Source organism: Nomascus leucogenys, chromosome 12, assembly GCF_006542625.1.
Source record: "Nomascus leucogenys isolate Asia chromosome 12, Asia_NLE_v1, whole genome shotgun sequence".
NCBI classification, from domain to species: Eukaryota; Metazoa; Chordata; class Mammalia; order Primates; family Hylobatidae; genus Nomascus; species Nomascus leucogenys.
Window position 1 is genome coordinate 77,023,945 of NC_044392.1, and position 20,531 is coordinate 77,044,475.

A 20,531-nucleotide genomic window follows, 5' to 3' on the forward strand; every position below is an offset into this window, starting at 1 on the left:
CCAACATATTTCCATATATTTACACATTGTTTATGCTGTCTTTAGAGTATCCTGGCTTTAAATCCTCGAACACAAACTCATGCAACTCTGCGTTCCACTTCGGCCAAGAAATTAGACAAGAAACATTGGAAAAGAAATCCTGATAAGAACTGCTTTGTAAGTACCACTGATACACTATTTCATGCTGAAAATTATCTCACTCCACACATTGTAAGACAAGAGTTTACATACACTTAGAAATACAATTAGGTATTAAAGTACAGCTGTGATTTAAAAATATTTTAAATATTTAATATTTGAATAAATTCGAAAGTGTATTTTTAATTACACTGCTTTAAAAAATCTCCTGAAATACAAATTATATACAGGTTGAGTAACCCAAATCTGAAAATTCAAAATACCCAAATCTGAAACAAATCTGGTGTCAAGCATTTTTGATAAGGGATATGCAACCTGTAAATTTAGTTTGGTGCCAAAATTTCTTTTTTCAAAATCTTTAAAATTTGTCTTAAAATTGTTTTGCCTAATGACACAATGATACAGAAGAGTTTTCATATTAAAGATATAGTCTAAATGAAGAAAGTTATAGATACACTGGTATCTGTGGACTTTAAAAATACACCCTCACAGAATAAATGAACATTAGATGTTCTATGAACACCTAATATTTCCAGGTGAGGTGTAGGAGCAAAACAGCATTTCTCTGATATTATTGCTAGAACTTTGTTTAACTGTATATAGGAGATGATTATAGAGCCGGAACTGTGATACCATAGATGGGATGTAAGTACAACCTTAAAGGCGATGTTAGAAATTCTATCTTAAGGTTATATACATTTTTAAATTTTGAAAGAAATGCCTTTTTACCTGATTTCCCCAAATTACCCCAAATTAATATTCCCAAATTAATGAGTGAGACAGTAGTATTAGCTTAACATTAGCTCTGTTGGAACTTTGTATATACTTTCTTATAGAATGTATGATTTTAGTTGATGTACTTCTTTCCTCCTTCTTACATTATGAACTCTTTGAGGATGAGAATTGAGGGTGTGTGCTCATGTGTGCTTGTATTTATCTAATTTTTAGTTTTTCTATCACCAGCCACTGGGCAAATTTTTTTGAATGAAAAAAGAAATAGAAACAGAGAAACAATGTTACATGAAAAGATCCCATAGTAACTTAATTACAGACATGGATTTTGAATTCAGTTTTTCTTGGTCCAGTTTTGGGAGCTTTGTTTTCTATCATGATGCTTCTAGTAGAGGTCTCTAAAAGGAAACCAGTGTGATTCAGATTGTTCAAGGAATAGGCCACTTACAAGCCATGACCCAGTTTAATGATAAGAACAATTGAATAACACTTAAAAAAGAATCATAGAATTTTAAACTTAGAAAGCCCTTAAAGACTATCGAGCCTAAATCTCTAATTTTTAAAGGTCTGAGAACTATGATCAAGAGACACTATTTGACTTCCCTAATGTCTTGCATTTATAAGTTTTCAAAGTATTTATGGTCAGGACTTTATTTTGAAATGGAGACTTTATTTCGATTGCTCTTGTTGTTATTTTATGGAAATTAGCATTTGTATCTCATAATGTGATCCTATAAATTGAGTTTATTTTATCATTTTAAAAATAATGACCAAGGTGCAGTGAGGTCCGCTTTCTCTGTCAAATATATATTGACCCAAATATTTATAAAAGCAGTTTGACAATATATTTGACAATATTCATTTGGACCTGTGATGCTATACCTAGGGATGCTGTTTATGCTTACGGATGCTATAAGAAGATACCACAGGCTAGGTGGCTTAAACAACAGAGACATATTTTCTCACAGTTCTGGAGGTTAGGAGTCCCAGATCAAGGTGATTTCTTCCAAGACCGTTCTCCTTGGCTTGTAGATGGTGTCTTCTCCCTGAATTTTTCACTTTGGGTTTGCTTGTGTCCAAATAAGGACATCGGCTATATTGGATTAGGACATACCCTAATAAACTCATTTTAACTTAATTACCTCTTTAAAGACTCTCTCTCCAAATACAGCTACATTTTGAGATAGTGGGAGTTAGGACTTCAACATAAGATTTTTGGGGAAATATAGTTCAGTTCATAACAATACTTTTAAATTATCAAACACTTACACCAGTAATTTATTTTCTAATAACATATCTGAAGGAAAGAATTAGGAATATAGGTAAAGAATTAAGCACAAAGAGGATTATCTTAGGCATTATTTACTCAGTGGAGACAAACGTAGGGGAAATCCCACTGAATTCCAACCAGTGGGTCATGGTTAAGCAAATTAGAGTAAATTAATTCAGTGGCATATTGTGCAGTTTTTAAGATGTTTTTGAAATAATAATCTGGATTAATTCTATCTGCAATACATGGAAAGAGGATTTAACATCACTGTATTCAATAGTGATTGTGTACACTTACACATAACCATACTTATATATATATATATATATATATGCACAAAAGAACAAAAAAAGGAAATATTAATATTGATCATACTTTTTGGCACTTTTGTATATTTCAGTTCGTCTATAATGAATATTAGTAGAAAAATAAAATGAAAGCTTTAGATCTATGTTAAAATGGTGATCTCAGTTTATAAGATCAGATTTATTGCACTGATGTCTATTAGTTTGAAGACTGTCTGTGACATTCATGAATTTCTCAGAGCAGTGAGGTTTATTCCCAAAAGTGAAATATGAAGCTAGGGTTGAAAGTTATTCTCAGTGTGGTTAAATAATGCTGCTCCTTACCTATTTGTTATTATCCTCTTCATGCTGGCATAAATAATTGAATGAAAGTGTCACCAAAACATATGGTTTGTTTTTCAATTCATAAAGACCCAAGTAGGCTGCTGGAACTTTTATCCCCACTAGCTAGCCAGTAACCAGTAACTGATGAGATATGAAAAAGTTTTCTTCTTACCTCAGTGACATCTCCTTCTTGTTTTTCTTCACTTCTTTGTTGATTATTTCTCCTCTCACCCCTAGATATTTCAGTGCCCAGAGCTCAAACTCTCTTTCTTTCTTTTAAAATAGTCACTACATTGGTTATCTCGTTATCTCCTTACTGTTAATACTATCTTTAGATTGAAGATTCCTTTATATTTCTAGCCTGCATTACTCTCAATCTATATATTGATATATATACGTGTATCTCTCTCTATATATAGATATATGTCTATATATAGGCTATATGTTTCTTATGTTCACTTACCCAAAACAGAGTTATAACTGGACTCAACAATTAGAGAAGTTTTTCTTGAGGCATTATATAGTCCTCTCTTACTATCTGCCTTCTTCCTTTTTTCTATTTCTTTGGTGCTCGAAGCATCTTATTTCAGGCACTGTATTGAATGCTACTCAGAGGTGAATAAAATCTAGCAAAATAAGTAGTCTAAAATCGTTTATTAAAGTAAATACAAATTTTGTTTAATAAGTAAATCATAGGCTTCTTAGAAAATAAGCATCTGTTTGACCTGTAAAAGTGCCTTAAGAATGGCAGTTCTGAAATTATTGCCCAGGAATATCTTCACTTGGTAGTTTAATACTCTTCTAGTACTAATTGGAAATTCTGACTTCAGTAGGGGATTTAAACTGGCAAACATGTTTATACTGGTTAATGAAGCACGAAGCAGTTATTTCCAGTATATTTTAAGCAGGTGTTCTGTAACTGCTGTTTATTTTTGCCATTTTTGAAAATGTTGAACTATCCTAATTACATAAATATTTTGCACTCATTTTTCCTGAGCAATTTTTGAAGACCAGAAAATATTAAAAATAAGAAAACTTATGCCAGGTGAAAATTAAAAGGAAAGGCACTTAAAGACAGCCAATGAGCCAATTATTAGACATGTTTTTAAGAATTGTAGCAAATTTGTTCTAAATGCATGACATATACAAGGTGCTTACCATAAAAAAATACAATGAGAATAAGCTATAATGTATATTAAGAATTTGCAATGCTTTTTGTGAAGTAATTTATTTAAGCTTCAGAAGCACCCTGTCAGGTATATATTATATTTTATCATCCATTCATAGATGAGGGAACTGAGGCACATGGAAGCATAAGAAACCTATTCACAGTTCCACAACTGAATGGTGGAACTAGAAAATGAACCCATGCAATTGCCAGAGAGCTCTTTTAGTAGAATTGTTTTGAATAAGGAAATAAAATCATTGACTTATTTTCCTTGTAGACAATGAAAATAACTAAATAATATATGGGTTTTGATAATTTTTTTTTCTTGCATGAGCTTCACAATCTCAGTCACTCGTTTGTTTCACATTTATTATCTGTGCCACGTGCCACATTGAAATTCATGTGACATAGGCCTTGCCAAGAAGTTCTCACATTGTTTTGAAGAAGACTGAAATACCGATAAATAATAATAATACTCTTTCGAAGGAAGAACAGTTAAGGAGTTTTAATGATCAGGGTGAGTTGATCATATTTGCCTTTAGGTGAATCAGTCTAGCTTTCAGTGTGGACGATGGATTTAATGAAAAGATGGGAGGCAAGGTCTCTGGGACTGGGTTTAGAAAGCTGGAAGACAAATGATGAAGACTAGGAGGGAGGATGAGCTTGAATTGATTTAGGAGATAAAACACATATGATTTGGGAGTTGACTTTATGTGTATGTTTACTTGTTTATAGCATAAGTTGAGGGTAAATACTAAACTCACTTTTGGGTTATTTGAGGTCTTGTGCCTGTGGATCACTGCAAAAGCTGAAGATTAATAAAGGGTCTGGGATGGAGATAAAGAATTTTGGAATCTGGCTGCATAAATGTCTTCTTTTGAGAAGTGTCTGTTCATGTCCTCTGCCCACTTTTTGATGGGGTTGTTTGTTTTTTTCTTGTAAATTTGTTTGAGTTCATTATAGATTCTGGATATTAGCCCTTTGTCAGATGAGTAGGTTGCAAAAATTTTCTCCCATTCTGTAGGTTGCCTGTTAATTCTGATGATAGTTTCTTTTGCTGTGCAGAAGCTCTTTAGTTTAATGAGATCCCATTTGTCGATTTTGGCTTTTGTTGCCATTGCTTTTGGTGTTTTAGACATGAAGTCCTTGCCCATGCCTATGTCCTGAATGGTATTGCCTAGGTTTTCTTGTAGGATTTTAATGGTTTTAGGTCTAACATATAAGTCTTTAATCCATCTTGAATTAATTTTTGTATAAGGTGTAAGGAAGGGATCCAGTTGCAGCTTTCTACATATGGCTAGCCAGTTTTCCCAGCACCATTTATTAAATAGGGAATCCTTTCCCCATTTCTTGTTTTTGTCAGGTTTGTCAAAGATCAGATAGTTGTAGCTATGCGGCATCATTTCTGAGGGCTCTGTTCTGTTCCATTGATCTATGTCTCTGTTGTGGTACCAGTACCATGCTGTTTTGGTTACTGTAGCCTTGTAGTATAGTTTAAAGTCAGGTAGCGTGATGCCTCCAGCTTTGTTCTTTTGGCTTAGGATTGACTTGGCGATGCGGGGTCTTTTTTGGTTCCATATGAACTTTAAAGTAGTTTTTTCCAATTCTGTGAAGAAAGTCATTGGTAGCTTGATGGGGATGGCATTGAATCTATAAATTACCTTGGGCAGTATGGCCATTTTCACGATATTGATTCTTCCAACCCATGAGCATGGAATGTTCTTCCATTTGTTTGTATCCTCTTTTATTTCATTGAGCAGTGGTATGCAGCCAGAAAACACATGAAGAAATGCTCATCATCACTGGCCATCAGAGAAATGCAAATCAAAACCACAGTGAGATACCATCTCACACCAGTTAGAATGGCCATCATTAAAAAATCAGGAAACAACAGGTGCTGGAGAGGATGTGGAGAAATAGGAACACTTTTACACTGTTGGTGGGACTGTAAACTAGTTCAACCATTGTGGAAGTCAGTGTGGCGATTCCTCAGGGATCTCGAACTAGAAATACCATTTGACCCAGCCATCCCATTACTGGGTATATACCCAAAGGACTATAAATCATGCTGCTATAAAGACACATGCACACGTATGTTTATTGCGGCACTATTCACAATAGCAAAGAGTTGGAACCAACCCAAATATCCAACAACGATAGACTGGATTAAGAAAATGTGGCACATATACACCATGGAATACTATGCAGCCATAAAAAATGATGAGTTCGTGTCCTTTGTAGGGACATGGATGAAACTGGAAAACATCATTCTCAGTAAACTATCGCAAGGACAAAAAACCAAACACCACATGTTCTCACTCATAGGTGGGAATTGAACAATGAGAACTCATGGACAGAGGAAGGGGAACATCACACTCCGGGGACTGTTGTGGGGTGGGGGGAGGGGGGAGGGACAGCATTAGGAGATACACCTAATGCTAAATGACGAGTTAATGGGTGCAGGAAATCAACATGGCACATGGATACATATGTAACAAACCTGCACATTGTGCACATGTACCCTAAAACCCTAAAGTATAATAAAAAAAAAAAAAAAGAATTTTGGAATCATCAGGATATATGTAAATAAATAAAAGCCTAGGGGGAGAGTTACCCAGGAAGAGTGTGTAAAGTGGGAAGAGGGTGCAGGTTAGACCTTTGGGATTAGGGCAGAAATTAGAGTGAGGCAAGTGAGGCACTGGCCTGAGGTGCAAAATATAAGGGGCTAACAAAGACTCAGTAATCTAGAAAAACAATAATAATATATATAGGCACACACCTTTTTCCTTTTGCCTCAGGCTCCAGTGTGGCTCAGCATGGCACTGAACATAGCACGGAAAAGGCAGGCAGAGATGAGAATTTAGCTATAAGCACTATGAGAGGTGAGATGAGAACCACAAGAGCATAGTGGGGGACTTCCATGGAAGAAGGATAAGTTAATATGTTTTTCTAATAATATATTATTTCTTATGTTCCAAATACGTTTAATTTATATACTTTTGGAAATTATACTTAAGGTTTGTCTTGTCTGCTGGCACCATTTTTCCTTCTCAAGTTTACATGGCTATTAAGAGATGAAATCCACTTAGTTAACTACAACTAGCTGTCAGTCTCATTCACGTTTTCATAGATAGCCAGCTACTAGGATCTGTTAAATTTGATGGAGAATATACGTCCCTCCACTGACATATCAAATTCACAATATGAATTTTTATTTTTAAGCTCCAAAGAAAATAAACTTTTCACCAGATACCCAGTAAGAAAGCAATACCTGTTCTACCCTTGCCTCTTGTTATATGATATTTGAAAATACTTTCTCAAGCATGAGCTTGCTTTTTTGATTGTTGACAATTATTTTCTTCCAAAAATAGACAGTAGTTGAGTTCCTGAAATAAAAAAATAAAAACAGATTCTTTGCAACTAAATACCTCTTTCAGTGTGTGAAAAATGCAGTGTTTGTGTAGAGCTTGCAGATATCCAACTAGAAACTCAGGCATGCAGGTTGCATGACCTCTTTTATTTTCTTGTAACTGAACTTAATTCTACTGTAAGTATCTGCGAGAGTGGAAACCTGTGTGTCACTTGTAGTATTCATTTTTCCCTGCTTGTGCCCCTTAGCTGATACCTAAGTTTTATGAGGGTTGGTGGCAAGTGTGGGCTGTGAGGTAAGCCCAGCTATTTTTCATGCTATCTTCCCACTGGTCACCATCATGGGGACTTTGGATTCATCTTTCATTTTCATTCATTAGAACCCTTTCTATCCCTTGCTTCTCTACTACTTTGAAGCCATTCTTGAAAAGATGACAGTCATTCTGATGTTCCACTCAACACTGGGGCTCAGAGAAGTTCATGGTTCAATCTACTCCCCCAGGGCTTCATTTGTCGATGAGTCACAGATTCTCCAACTTTCATTTACCCACACCTGGTATTTGTCAGCCCTCTGAGAATAGCCTAAGGAGCCGGGCATTGATCCTCTTTCTCCAAGATCTGCCAATATCTCTGGACCTTCACTTTGCTTTTGGTCCTCATTTTGTCTCTCTGTCCATTAAATATTTATATAGACTGGGTGGGAAGGATGGGAGTGGAGGAAAAAAGTTACTTTTAACTTATCACCCATTTCCTTCTAAATCCACTGTCAATCACTGAAGTCCTTTCAATTTTTCTGAAAACGTGACTTCTAAAATTCTAAGCCCAAAAGAAACACCCTTTGTTTCTCTGCTTTGTGTAGTTATATTATTTCCTTCAAGAAATGAAAACCCAGTGGTCTCTCTGCCTAATAGGTATACATTTCTAGGTGGAATGGGAAGGGATGGTAGCAAAACTACAACCACCCCATAAAGACTGTTTTTGAATTTGAATTTATCATGATTGATGATCATCTCCTGCCCTCTGTCCAGCAAGTTCTCAAATGAAGACTGTTGGAGTGGGGAGAGATGGCAGAGTAAGTTCCTATTTGGGATGGGAAAGATTATAGAAAGGTAGGTGAGGGCAGGCAATGCCAGAGGAACCCCATGTTGGGAAGCTGGGACATTACTAGCATGATCCTAAAACTGAGTGCCAACTTAAATGTAGTGCCACAGTGCCTCACTTACTTCACCCTGTTACTGGCCCAAAGGGCTTCCACTGTCCTGAAGGTACCAGCCAGCCTCAGGACCCAGTAGTGTCTCCACAGGTGTTTAAACTTCAGTAGCAACTGCAAAACTGCAGTAGCAACCCAGATGGATTTGGATGTCCAGGTTGAGTCAGAAGTACTTGCTGGCTCACTCTGTGGGATTTCCTGGTCATTACATTAACTTCTGAATTGCACTACCAGTCATGACACATTATTGAGTGTTTTGAAACACTTGATAATGATATGATTTTACTGTTAATAATATATTACTAAATATATTATTATTTTCCTATCCCCAAATTAATTTAACTCAAAATTGGTAGATACTTGAATAAAGAGATCAGTTTGCCTATGACATCTTGATTTGAGAAAAACCCTGTATTCAACTAGTTCCGCAAGTAAATTATGTAAACATAAATGGCGTATATACATTTTAAAAACAATCTTCCTGTGGCATTTGTTGAGAACATTGCAATGAATTAGAAAAATAAAAGTTTACTTTGAAGTAAGTATATTTTAAGTGATCATTACTGGGCAATAGCTTTCTTATTTCTAACAAATGTTAGATATTATTAATGTGTAAAGTTAATAATTCTGCGTGTATGTGTTAGGAAAATTAAAGAAAATAACACTTTAAAGAAAATGCAAGCTTAAAATTTCAGCAGAGAGAAAAAATTAGAGAGGGAAACATATACTGTGAAATGTGACCACCTAGAAATCCCTTCAGAGTATAAAGCTCATTTACACATACTGTAGACCTTGTAATTTTGAAGTTGAGGTGGAGTCTTTCATTGTATGAATTCTGACATACAACTAGTATTTATTTTAAAATAATAACTGGCTCCTTATGCAAAGGCATTTTGGGTAGAAAGTTTGGAGTCTAGTTGTAGATTTCAAGATGGGAACAGTGGAAAATCTCAATTATGCCTCTCTTGATAGCTACATTCACTCCATAGTTTTAATGCCCATCTATGTGTTTATTAACAGCCAAATGAATATCTCCATCCAAGATCCTGTCTGTATCCAGATGCTTCTTAAGATAGTTCCACCTAGATATTGTATTGGTTTCTGACTATTACTATGTCAAAAACCGAATTATTCATGCCTATTCCTGCCCGGCTTTTCTTTTGCTATGTTGGTAGCAAAAATAATCACTTTGTCATCTAGGCAAGAAAACTTGGGGCAATTCTTGACACTAAAAAAGCTATTATCGACAACACTGTATTATAACTAACATAGAATAAAAGAAGATTCATATAACATACATTCATTTAATATTTTTATGCCATTTGATTTTCATTTCTGTATGGAACAATGAATCAGTATGTCATTGTGGAACTTGCCATATTTGCCATGTTTGGTCAATTCTCTGATGCATATTTTATCACAGTTTCACATCTCTGGAATTAAGATTCTTTTTATAGTTAATCTGATAAGAAAGTTTGTATCAGTTTAATTAGCAGTTTTTTGTTGTTGTTAATATATAAAAATAACATCTTAAAAATATGTGTTGTCTTTGGCACTATAAAATAAAGCATGTACGGAGAGAAGGCAGAAAATATTTTGACTGAAGCAAATGTTCTCCAGTTTTTATTAATGTTGTTGGTAGATGTGATAGCTTTCCATAGCACTGGAAATTCATGAAAAGGAAACTCACTGAAAATAAAAACATAGGTATATGGACAATGGTCCTAGTAACTGCAAGATTGCAGTTCAACTTAGTTTAGGATAATTTTGTCTTGTATTTCCAGAATAAAAAGCAATTCCTCTGAGTGTCTGAATCACATCATTTTTAAGGATTCTCAAATATATTATTTTCCTGTCCCAAATTAATTTAACTGAAAATTGGTAGACATTTGTATAGAGAGATCAATTTGCTTATGGCATCTTGATTTGAGAAAAACCATGTATGCACCTAGTTCTGCAAGTAAATTATGTAAACATAAGTGGCATAAATGTTGATGATCTGTAAAATATTTGTAGTTCTCCTTCCTTATGAATGTATGATATATTTAATGTACACAAACCATTTTTGAGTATCTGATACAAATGCCTAATTTAGATTATATGATTCAGTTTCTCATATATTCTTTCCATCTCTGTGCTGAGAAGCAAATACATTTCACTTATTTTTTTCTGAAGTTCTATGATTTAGGGAGTGCATCTAACAAAGGATTTAGCTGTGTGACACAGTGCCATTCTCTGTAATAGTATCTCAAATAATAGTGGTGATAATGGTGATGATGAAGACAATGAGGATGGTGGATAGTGAACCAGGCTGTTTATAATACTAAATTAGTTGATGAACAACTCTATGAAGCAAATATTACTTCATGCATTTACTCCTTATACTCCCTTTCCTGCTTTATTTTTCTTCATAGAACATATTGCCATCTAACATACTATTTTTCATATTGTACTTGTTTGGTTGTTTAGTTTTCTCCCCATGAGAATGTAAGGTCTATGAAGACCTATTTTGTTCACAACTGTATCTTCAGCTCCTGAAATAGTGCCAGACATGCAGTAAGTATGCAATAAATAATAATTAATTGAATATTTACTGAAATCTCAGTGTGTGTTAAACACTGCTTTTAGTGCTGAGAATACAACTGTGTACTTTATTCTTCCAGAACTTATATTCTGGTGGATGAGAATTATTACTGTTATTTTGTTAATTATTATGATTATAATCCTCTTTTTATTAATGGGAAATATGAAGCTTGGTGAAGATAAGTGAATTGCTCAATCTACACGTATATAAAAATGTATTTTGATATTCTTTTGAAGAATTTTTATATAGTAAGTTTTATCTACTAACATACACCTAGATTTCTATAAGAATACAAAGTATACCCTGAAACAGCAAGTAAAATATGAAGCTATTGATTGGTTTCCATTGTTTATATATGTATATGTGAAGTATGAACTCTGAGTATCATCTCCTGAATATTTTTGGGCATTAATTCAATTGCTGGAAATAAGTTACCTTCCGGAGTAATGAACCCACTTAAAGAATTAATTTATTGCATCACACTTTTCAGTATTTCTATAACACCACTATATATAAATTATTTCACTTTGAGACTTATATAGTATAAATATTTGAATCTAAATTGTACATATTTATTAATTACTAAATATTAATGGAAGATCTAACATGTTCCAGCCACTGTGATAAGTGATGGGAAAGGGACAAAACGGTTTTTGCCCAGACAGCTAAGTGGGCATTTGCACAGGTGTTAACCTCATTTCACAATCAAGTTTTGTCAGTTCAGCCTTCCATGGGAGTTACAGCTGAAGTACCATAGCCTGGTCTCAGAATTCAAGGTTGGCCTCCCTGAGGAACCAGAATTTAAACTGAAAATAAAGATGAAGGAGGGAAGGAAGGAAGGAAAAAGAGGAATTTCATGAGAGTAGAAAACTTGTATCTGAAAGTCCGAAGATGGGGGAGCATACTGATTGAAGTTAAGGGATTGAAACAGTTTCAGTACTGCATGGCTAAAGTCATAGACCGGGGCATATAGAAAAGTACCAAGAGATGATGCTGAGGACCTCTCCACAGAGTAGTGACGATGATGATGACAAATATTTTTTTCTCGAAAAGTTCTATAGTCTGGTTATTTCATTGAGAAGTGCATGTTATATGTTTTAAAGTCACATTCTTTGTTTGTGATATGCTGTAATTTAGAGTTTTGATATATATTAGTATCCCTCTTTAAAAGTATGTGTTTTCCTAGTGCTTCATTCCACACATGGACTAGTATTGTCAGAGATTTATTTTCCAGGCAAAAATATGTAATAAGATGGTAATTGACTAAAAGGAAGAAAAGTGTTAACTCTTAATTTCCTGAGGCTGTTACAAAAATGCTTTGCTTTAATTATTTATTTCAGACTAATTGCAACTTTCTCCACATCCATGTGACACACAAATTAAACTCGTTTGTAATTGTCAGCCATCAGCCTTGTTACTTTTATTTTGTCCATCACTGGTTTGAAATTTTAATAATGGTTAGGCAGGGTGCTCTTTATTTTTTTAAAACAACTTTATGGTTAATGGAATATAGTTATCTACTCAGGGTTTAAACTGATCTGGAAAAAACTTTCCCCTAAGTAAGGTATATTTCAATTAGCTTTATTTGCAAAAGAAGGAAAATTTTCCCTTCACAGCTTCCTTATCTTTGAGGTTGGGTGTTTATGAGGGAAGACAGTGGAACCTAAAGAGTTCAGTTGTCAGTAGAGAGTTTGGTTAAGAGAGTAAGTGCTAGAGATAATCTGCTTAGCTCCAATTATTGGTTTTGCCATTTACTAGACTATGACCTTGAGTAAATTTCTAATTCCATTACTGTCTCCATTTCCTCATCTCTAAATGAAGAGAATAATATCTACCTGATAGAGTAAATGAGTCAATGTTCATAGTATTCTTAAAATCGTGGTTGGCGTATATATATGTGTATATATATATTACCTTATATAAGTATTATTGCTTATCATTATCAGCATTTATAAGGGGGATGCTCCGAGGTTTCTGTTACTACATATGGAAGCCCATCATGATAGTGGATAGAGAACAATGTATATGGAAAAACCATGGAGAAGTACTGAGCAGCAATATACTGAGGATGGTAATGAAGACAGAATATTTCCTCTATTGCCCAGAAATTTCCTAGTAGCATATTTCTACAGAAACAGAAAGAAGAGAGAGAGAAACAGCCACAAAATTTTTTTGAACACTGTCTTATATGTGCATATGGACGGATTCTTTTTCTGTGATTTTTTTTTTTTTTTTTTTTGCCTGTATTTCTCCCTTCTCCAAAAAGCCTCAACATGATGCCTTGGTCTTGGAGAGTTTTTATCATAGGATAGAGGTTTGTATTGTCGTGAGGAATTCCACTCTGGCCGAAGCTCTCTTGTGTGAGCTCCTGCAGGGCTCCTGACTGCTAACCTGAAATGTGTTCCCTCTCTTAGAATGGCCCTAGAGTGAAATATTTATTCTCCGTGTCTGACAAGGAAATTTCTCTTGGGAGAAGAAGTTGTTCTTATAGACTACGTATTAGTCCAAGAATATTGAGAAGGGATCCAAAAGATCTGGAACCAAATAGATTGAATTTGTTTACACAAAAATTCTTTGCATAATCATAAATATTAAACTGGAATTGTATGATGTATTATAGGTCAATAAGTAGTATATAATAAAGCAGATGTGTGTTAAGACTATTTCTATAAAAACAAAATATGTATATTTTAAAAGATATTAATGAAGCATATTACTGTATTTGCAAATAAGAAATATCTTTGCATATGGGAAAATACAGTGCTCTGAACAAAAGAAATCAGCAAAATTGTCTTTAGAGTCTAATGGTATATTTTACCTTTGCAAAACATTTATTTGGTGCTCATAGCAAATAAATATGTGAGTTTTGCTGTTTTCCCGAATGGGCATACAATGGCAGCTGTCTTTCTAATCGTTCCCCTATTCAAACACTAATCGGTGGAACCCACGTAGAATGCTAGACGCCTGAATAGGTAGACAATGGCAGCAGCGTTTTTAATCACAGTCCCATTCATGCACTAATCGGAGTGATGATTAAAGGACATTAGAGGGAGCACTTTGACATCTGATCCTTTGAACTGACGTCTGTGCAGGCTGCACTCCATAGAGCTCACTTGGCTAAACTGATTTCCTTAAATAAAGTGCTGTGATTTCCAGTGTAGGAAATATTACATTAGAGCCTATTGAAATGATTAGGAATTGAGGAGCTTTTCTTTAGGTGGGAATGTGGTGTATGCTGTATACTCACAAAAGTGAGATCATTAATATTGCATGTACTACTTTGAATATCAGGGACCATAGAGAAATAGCATGAGAAACACCTTCCTGCAGTCATGCACTTAAAATGAATATGAACAAAAATGTGGAACTCTGCTGTCATAGCTCTCCATTATTGAATTTTATGAATTTTGAAATATTTGTATTTTTATATAACACGATAAAGATCCACACATCCTAACTGCATTTCATATTTTTGTTTTCATTAAGCCAGGATATTTTTAATGTTACCTATCTTGAAGTTGCTTTAATTACAAAAAAAATGTGTTATACCCTATTTGCATGGTCATGCTTTGATTCCTTAGTCGTTAGTGAGACAGAATGGAATATTTTATTTTCTCTTTTCTTTCAAATTTCTAATATCTATTTAGATTTTACTAACCTGTTCCCCAGAATATTTCATGTGATTTATCCTAAAAATGTTAATATCTATTCAGCATTTGCAAATTGAATCAGTAGTTAAAATTCCAACATCAATATTTGAATATGGAGCTCCAAATATCAGTAACTGTATATACTACATTTATGTGTAATGTATGTAGGGGAAGAAAAAGCTTTTCCTTTAACCTCTTATGTTCAGTGGCTGGGGCATGTGAATTAAACTGACAAAAGACAGATTAACAGGAGAACATGCATACACATTTTATTTGATGTTCATATTTTAATTTATATGTGCACAAGGCCTTCACGTGCAAGAAATGAAGACAGAAAGAAGCAGTTAAACCCAGGGGCTTACATACCATTTTAATAAAGGGAGATAAATCGTGCAGAAGTGATAACACAAAGCAAAAGGGGTTTGGGATTCTAGGGGTGATAAATTGTGGGAAGATAAATATATGAGGGATACTAATGGAAGATAAGGGCTATTTTAGCAAGGTTTGTTTGTGCAAATCCATCTTGGTGCCAACTTTCTGTATCCAGTGATAAGGATTTTTCTCCTCCTGGTATGGAAGAAGGGAGGGGAACACCTTCACAAAAGGAAATTTATGTCTGCTTTTAGGCAGATAGGGAGAGAGCAAAGAGCACAGAGCTCTTTCTGCAGTTTGTTGTTTCTTAAGTGCTTTCAGCTCAAAATGGTCTTTATGCCAAGGTGGCATATTTTGGGGTGACATTCTGACCCCCTCATGTACAGCCTCTTTGGATTGTTTCCTTTGTTTATTATATTTCTTATTTATAGGATTCTTTCCTAGAAGATAGGAATATTTATCACAAATTCTGGATAAATTTGACTGTGATGTATACTTCTGAAGGTACCTGCCACAGAAATCCACAAGTTTATTGGCATAGACCCTCAAAGCTTTCTTTGTACCACCTAACTCTGGCCCTCATTCTGGCCACTTGAATCTGATGGAGAGAACTGACCGAGGCTGGGGAAATCAGGTTCTCTACTAGATATCTAGGACAAGAGATCCTTTTTCATTCTGGGCTGTTTGAGCAGGAAAAAAATGAAAGCTTGGTGCTGCAGGGTGGCCATTTTCCACTTGCAACTTGTACTGAAAATCAGAAAAGGCCAGGCTGAGGAGAGAGAAGATAGAGGCAGTCATAGAAAAAGAAGCTGCGCAGGTTTCTCATGGCTTTGTGTAGGGAGAGTTTTGCAACTTCGTGTTTTGTGAGATACTCTTGGATAGACTCTTTTTATTGGCTTAAACTATGTAAATCATGTTTGAGATATAGACAACCAAAAAATCCTAAGGAGCACAGTGCTATATGTCAAGTCTTAATGACCTAGATAGAGGTGTTTTATTTTTATAGAATACGTTAAAATTACGATTAAGTTGTGCGAGGCAGTAGGGTATAATATAATGAGCTCTGGCTGAGAGACACATGCCCAAACTGAAATCTTCTCTACATTTACTAACTTGACCTTGGGTGTGATTCTTCACCTTAACTAGCTAGCTCTAGTTTCTTTCACTGTTAAATAGAAATATTGATAATTATGGAAATCTAACTACATTATTTTGAGAGTTAAATGAACTAAGGAATTTTAAAAGGGTATAATACAAAGTTTAGCACATGGTAAATGCTCCCTAAGTAGTACTTTTTATTATTAATATTTTAGTTTTACCTAAATATTGGTAATGACTTCTGGTTCAGATGATTAATCATTTAGCTTGGATTTCTTCGAATAATATTTTATCTTTTAGTAAGAAATTACAGATATTCTTTGAAGTCTTTTGTGATAGTTCTTGTTATCAAGAGAGTATCTTGTTATTAAGAGTGTGTGTGAGAACCCTTCCTTTATGGCGTAGTCTGACCCCATTTGTCAAGATATTTAATGCCGTTGACTCCATTTAGATTTTGACAACTTTTACACTTTTTGTTTCTCTTCTTCAATTGTTTTCTTCAAAGATTTATAGTTTTCATGATGTAAATAGTTTAACTCCTTGGATACATTTATTCTTAATTATATATTTTTTAGCTACTTGTGAATGGGATTGTTTTCTTGATTTCTTTTTTTTTGGATGGTTTATTGTTAATGTATAGATATGTTACTGAATTTAGTATGTTGATTTTGTATCTTGTAAATTTACAGGATTTGTTTATTAGTTTGAACTGATTTTTGGTGTTGGCTTTTGGGTTTTCTATACATAAGACCATGTCACCTGCAAACACACAATTTAACCTTTTCCTTTACGTTTTGGATGCCTTTTATTTCTTTCTCTTGCCTAATTGCTCTGGCTAAGACTTTCAGTACTATGTAAAATAGAAATGGTAAAAGTGGGTATCCTTGTCTTGTTCCTGATCTGAGAGGAAAAGCTTTCAGCTCTTCACCATTGAATATGATGTTAGTTGTGAGCTTGTGATACATGGCTTTTATTGTGTTGACATACATTTTTTCTACACCTAATGTTTACAGTGTTTTTATAATGAAAGGATATTCAGTTTTGTCCAATATTTTTTTCTGCATCAATTGAGATGATCCTATGGTTTTTGTCCTTTATTCTGTTAATGTGGTGTATCACACTTACTGATTTGTGTATGTTGAACCATCCTTGCATCCTGGGGGTAAATAATGCTTGATTATGGTGAATGATCCTTTTAATGTGCTGTTGAGTTTGGTTTGTTAGTGTTTTGCTGAGTAGTTCATTTTGCTTTTTCATTTACCTAAAGGCTTCTACAACTCAAATCTTTCCTTCATTTCAAAGCAGTTTTCTTCTCATGTCAACAGTGGCATAACCCACAATTATTCCTATGGTTCTTCCTTTTTTGAGTACATAAGACAGAAGATGTAGAGGAGTGTTCACTGCAGACTGAACGGTTGGTTATGAGAACTGAGGTCCAGAGTTAGGACAGAGTTTAGAACTACGTGAGCTCTTAATACCAATATCAGACTGACAGAAGCAGGCACTTGTTTAATAAATTTATTGTGTTTGTGTTTGAGATATGGAGATTCTCCAAAGTGACCCTCTGTTGTCCATGTCTAATGATGGTATTGAACTCTAATATTCTCCTATCTGGTGTCTCTGTCTCTCCCCTTGTCCTCAGACATTAAAAAAATATGCAACTGTATTGTTATTTTGAAACCTAAAATAGATTATGTTTTCCATTGTCATCCTATGTCACTCAGAATAAAACCTGGTCCTAATATAGCCTACAAGCCCCTATCCTCGTCTCCTGCTGCTTGTTTTCCCAGTCTCCTATTCACTGTCTTCTGGCTTCCTTGATTTTTCATGAACACTTCCTGCAGCCTTCTGCCTCAAGGCATTTGCACTACCTTTTCTTTATGCTTGTTTTATATACATACTGCACTTCCTTACTTTCATCATATGCTGGCTAATCAGTGTGAATTTTCCTAACACGCAACATGATATGTAACATTCGTCATCCAGCATTCCTTATTACTTCTAACCACATTTTATTTATTACTCCTGACTGCATTTTATTTTCTCTACAGAATTTATTATCATCTCTATCTTTACTGTTTTGCCTAATTCCTCTTTCCGTCTCTAGGGTTCAAGTTTCCTGAGAGCAGTAGCTCAGTCAGTTTTGTTCACAACAGTAACTTCAGGGTCTACAATACCTGGCACCTCGTGGCTACTTAAATGAATGAAACAAAGATGCCAGAGACTAAACTATGCCACTATCTCAAATCTAATCAATGATATAAAAAATATAGTCACACAATATAAAAATTGAAGTTCACATTTAAAGTCTGGTTTTTCAAATTCATTTGCTTCTTTAAACACATCCATCAGTATCTGTTGTCATACCTCTACTCATTAACAGAATGCCAGTAAAGAAGCTCTCTTGTGGAGCCATACTTAGCCACCACGTGAGTAATTGCTCTGCACGAGCCCTCATGCGGCATCTCTCAACTGAACCAAAAGTCTTCCACTTCAAAGTCTATGGCAAGGTGGTTAGGAGAGTGAATGGAAAATAAAGGTTTATTTTAGATATACTTTTGGAATTAGTTTTTGAGGATTTATCCCAATGCTAAGTAAGGAAGTTATCTGTCTGTGGCCATGTAACTGCATGCATTTCCATCTCTTCTATTATCAAATTAGAGAAAACCTCACAATGTAGTAAACTCTTCTTAATTCAAAGATAATTTGAGTTACCAGAGGGTAGGGAATTGTGTATTGTCTTCTTTGCTTCACCTATGTGTATATAACCACTTATAGCTCAATAGTTTAATGAATAAATGAAAAAGTAGAAGTTGTCTTGTATATATTAATTTCGAATGTATGCCACTGTTGATATTTTCAATTCATTTAGGTACTTGTTTGTATTAGGCTTCTTTTAAAAGCCTAGGGTTTTAGGCAGAGACATTTAGGGCATAGTTCCATCAGAATTGCTATTGCTCAGAGTCTTCATGGTCTGCCCATACAGTTCTGCCAATTACATATTCATAGTATAATTGGCATATAATTGTTATTGATCTTTATGCTCATTTGAGATCTACCTCTTATACTGTTAAACACACACATTTACTGTTATTTTTAGAAAAAAATTTACTGCCTATATATTGTGAAAAGAATGGAACTATGTGGTTAATCAGAGGGTGAAGGAGGATGGCTTGAAGGAACAGAACAAGATGGAATAAGAAAATGTAGATGGAAAGTCAATGGTAGCTTCTCCATCATATAAATGAATGAATACCCAGTATTGAATAAATCATGGATTTTAGGTCTTAACATTCCATATTCTTTTAAATAAATTATTTTCAAATATCCCCAGAGATATTTCCATATTTTCAGAAATATTATCTTAGAACAACCACAAGCACAGAGTATATAGAAACTTGAGAACACCTGTGGTGAGAAAAATTAAATGCGTCTCATGTGGTTCAGTCAACAAGCTTACTCTGCTTGTTAGAGCTGTTTATTTTAAATTTCCTATAAAATCCAAATAATAGGCAGACAAGTCTTTACCTGACCAACTTGTTGTGTAGGTTGTCTTATACTGTTTGCTTCTCAAACCCCCTGGTGAAAACGTCCCAAAGCCTGTGGAAGAAGCAGACATATACAAGGCAGTAGACATTTTTTCCCTCTACTTCTGCAGCAATATTTCCTCCTCCACAAACACATAGCCTAGGTTTGTTACTTCAAAAAAAATCAGTGAAAGTATGTTATTACAACTAGAAGCATTCACAGATATAACCAGCTAAATAAATCTCTTGCCCTCACCTAGAATCAGGCTTCAAAAACACTATCCATTCTCTAGAAACGCCAGGCTCTCATATCTTACTCTTAAACCCACCATAATGTGGCTTTCACATCCTCTGCTCTGGTGAAACTGCTGTTATGAAGGTTTCAAATGACCTCTTTGTTACTATTAATAAATCCTGCGAACATATTTCCAGGTGTTTCCTTATCAGAACTTCGTATAATTTGGCACTGTGGATACCCTCCTTCTCAAAGTGTTTTTCTTCTTAGAACAGCTTCTCGAGTCACCATCCTCACTATTCAATATTCCTTCTGCCCATCTCTTCCTTGGCCTCAGTTTTTGTCTAACATCTGTCTTAAGCTTTCTCTTATCAAGATTTATCTACAGAGGTGGTGGGGGGAGAGAGAGAGAGAGAAAAGAGAGAGAAGCCTACTGGACTTCTTTCAGATGTAACTTCATTTCTTCCAAATTAGTTCCACTCCTTAGTGGCCCTGAGTCATCTCTTTGACTCAGGCCTGAAAACAATCACCATTCAAATACGTTTACTG

General features: G+C 34.8%; 1 protein-coding gene across 1 annotated transcript in view; it reads left to right on the forward strand.

The window, feature by feature from the left end:
• The window catches only part of DPYD (dihydropyrimidine dehydrogenase), an 806,347-nt gene that overhangs the window by 40,152 nt on the left and 745,664 nt on the right, over positions 1 to 20,531 (forward strand). Inside the window, exon 2 of the mRNA XM_003260094.4 lies at positions 46 to 156. Within this exon, the coding sequence (XP_003260142.1) occupies positions 46 to 156 (111 nt within the window). The remainder of the gene's footprint in view (positions 1 to 45; positions 157 to 20,531) is intronic.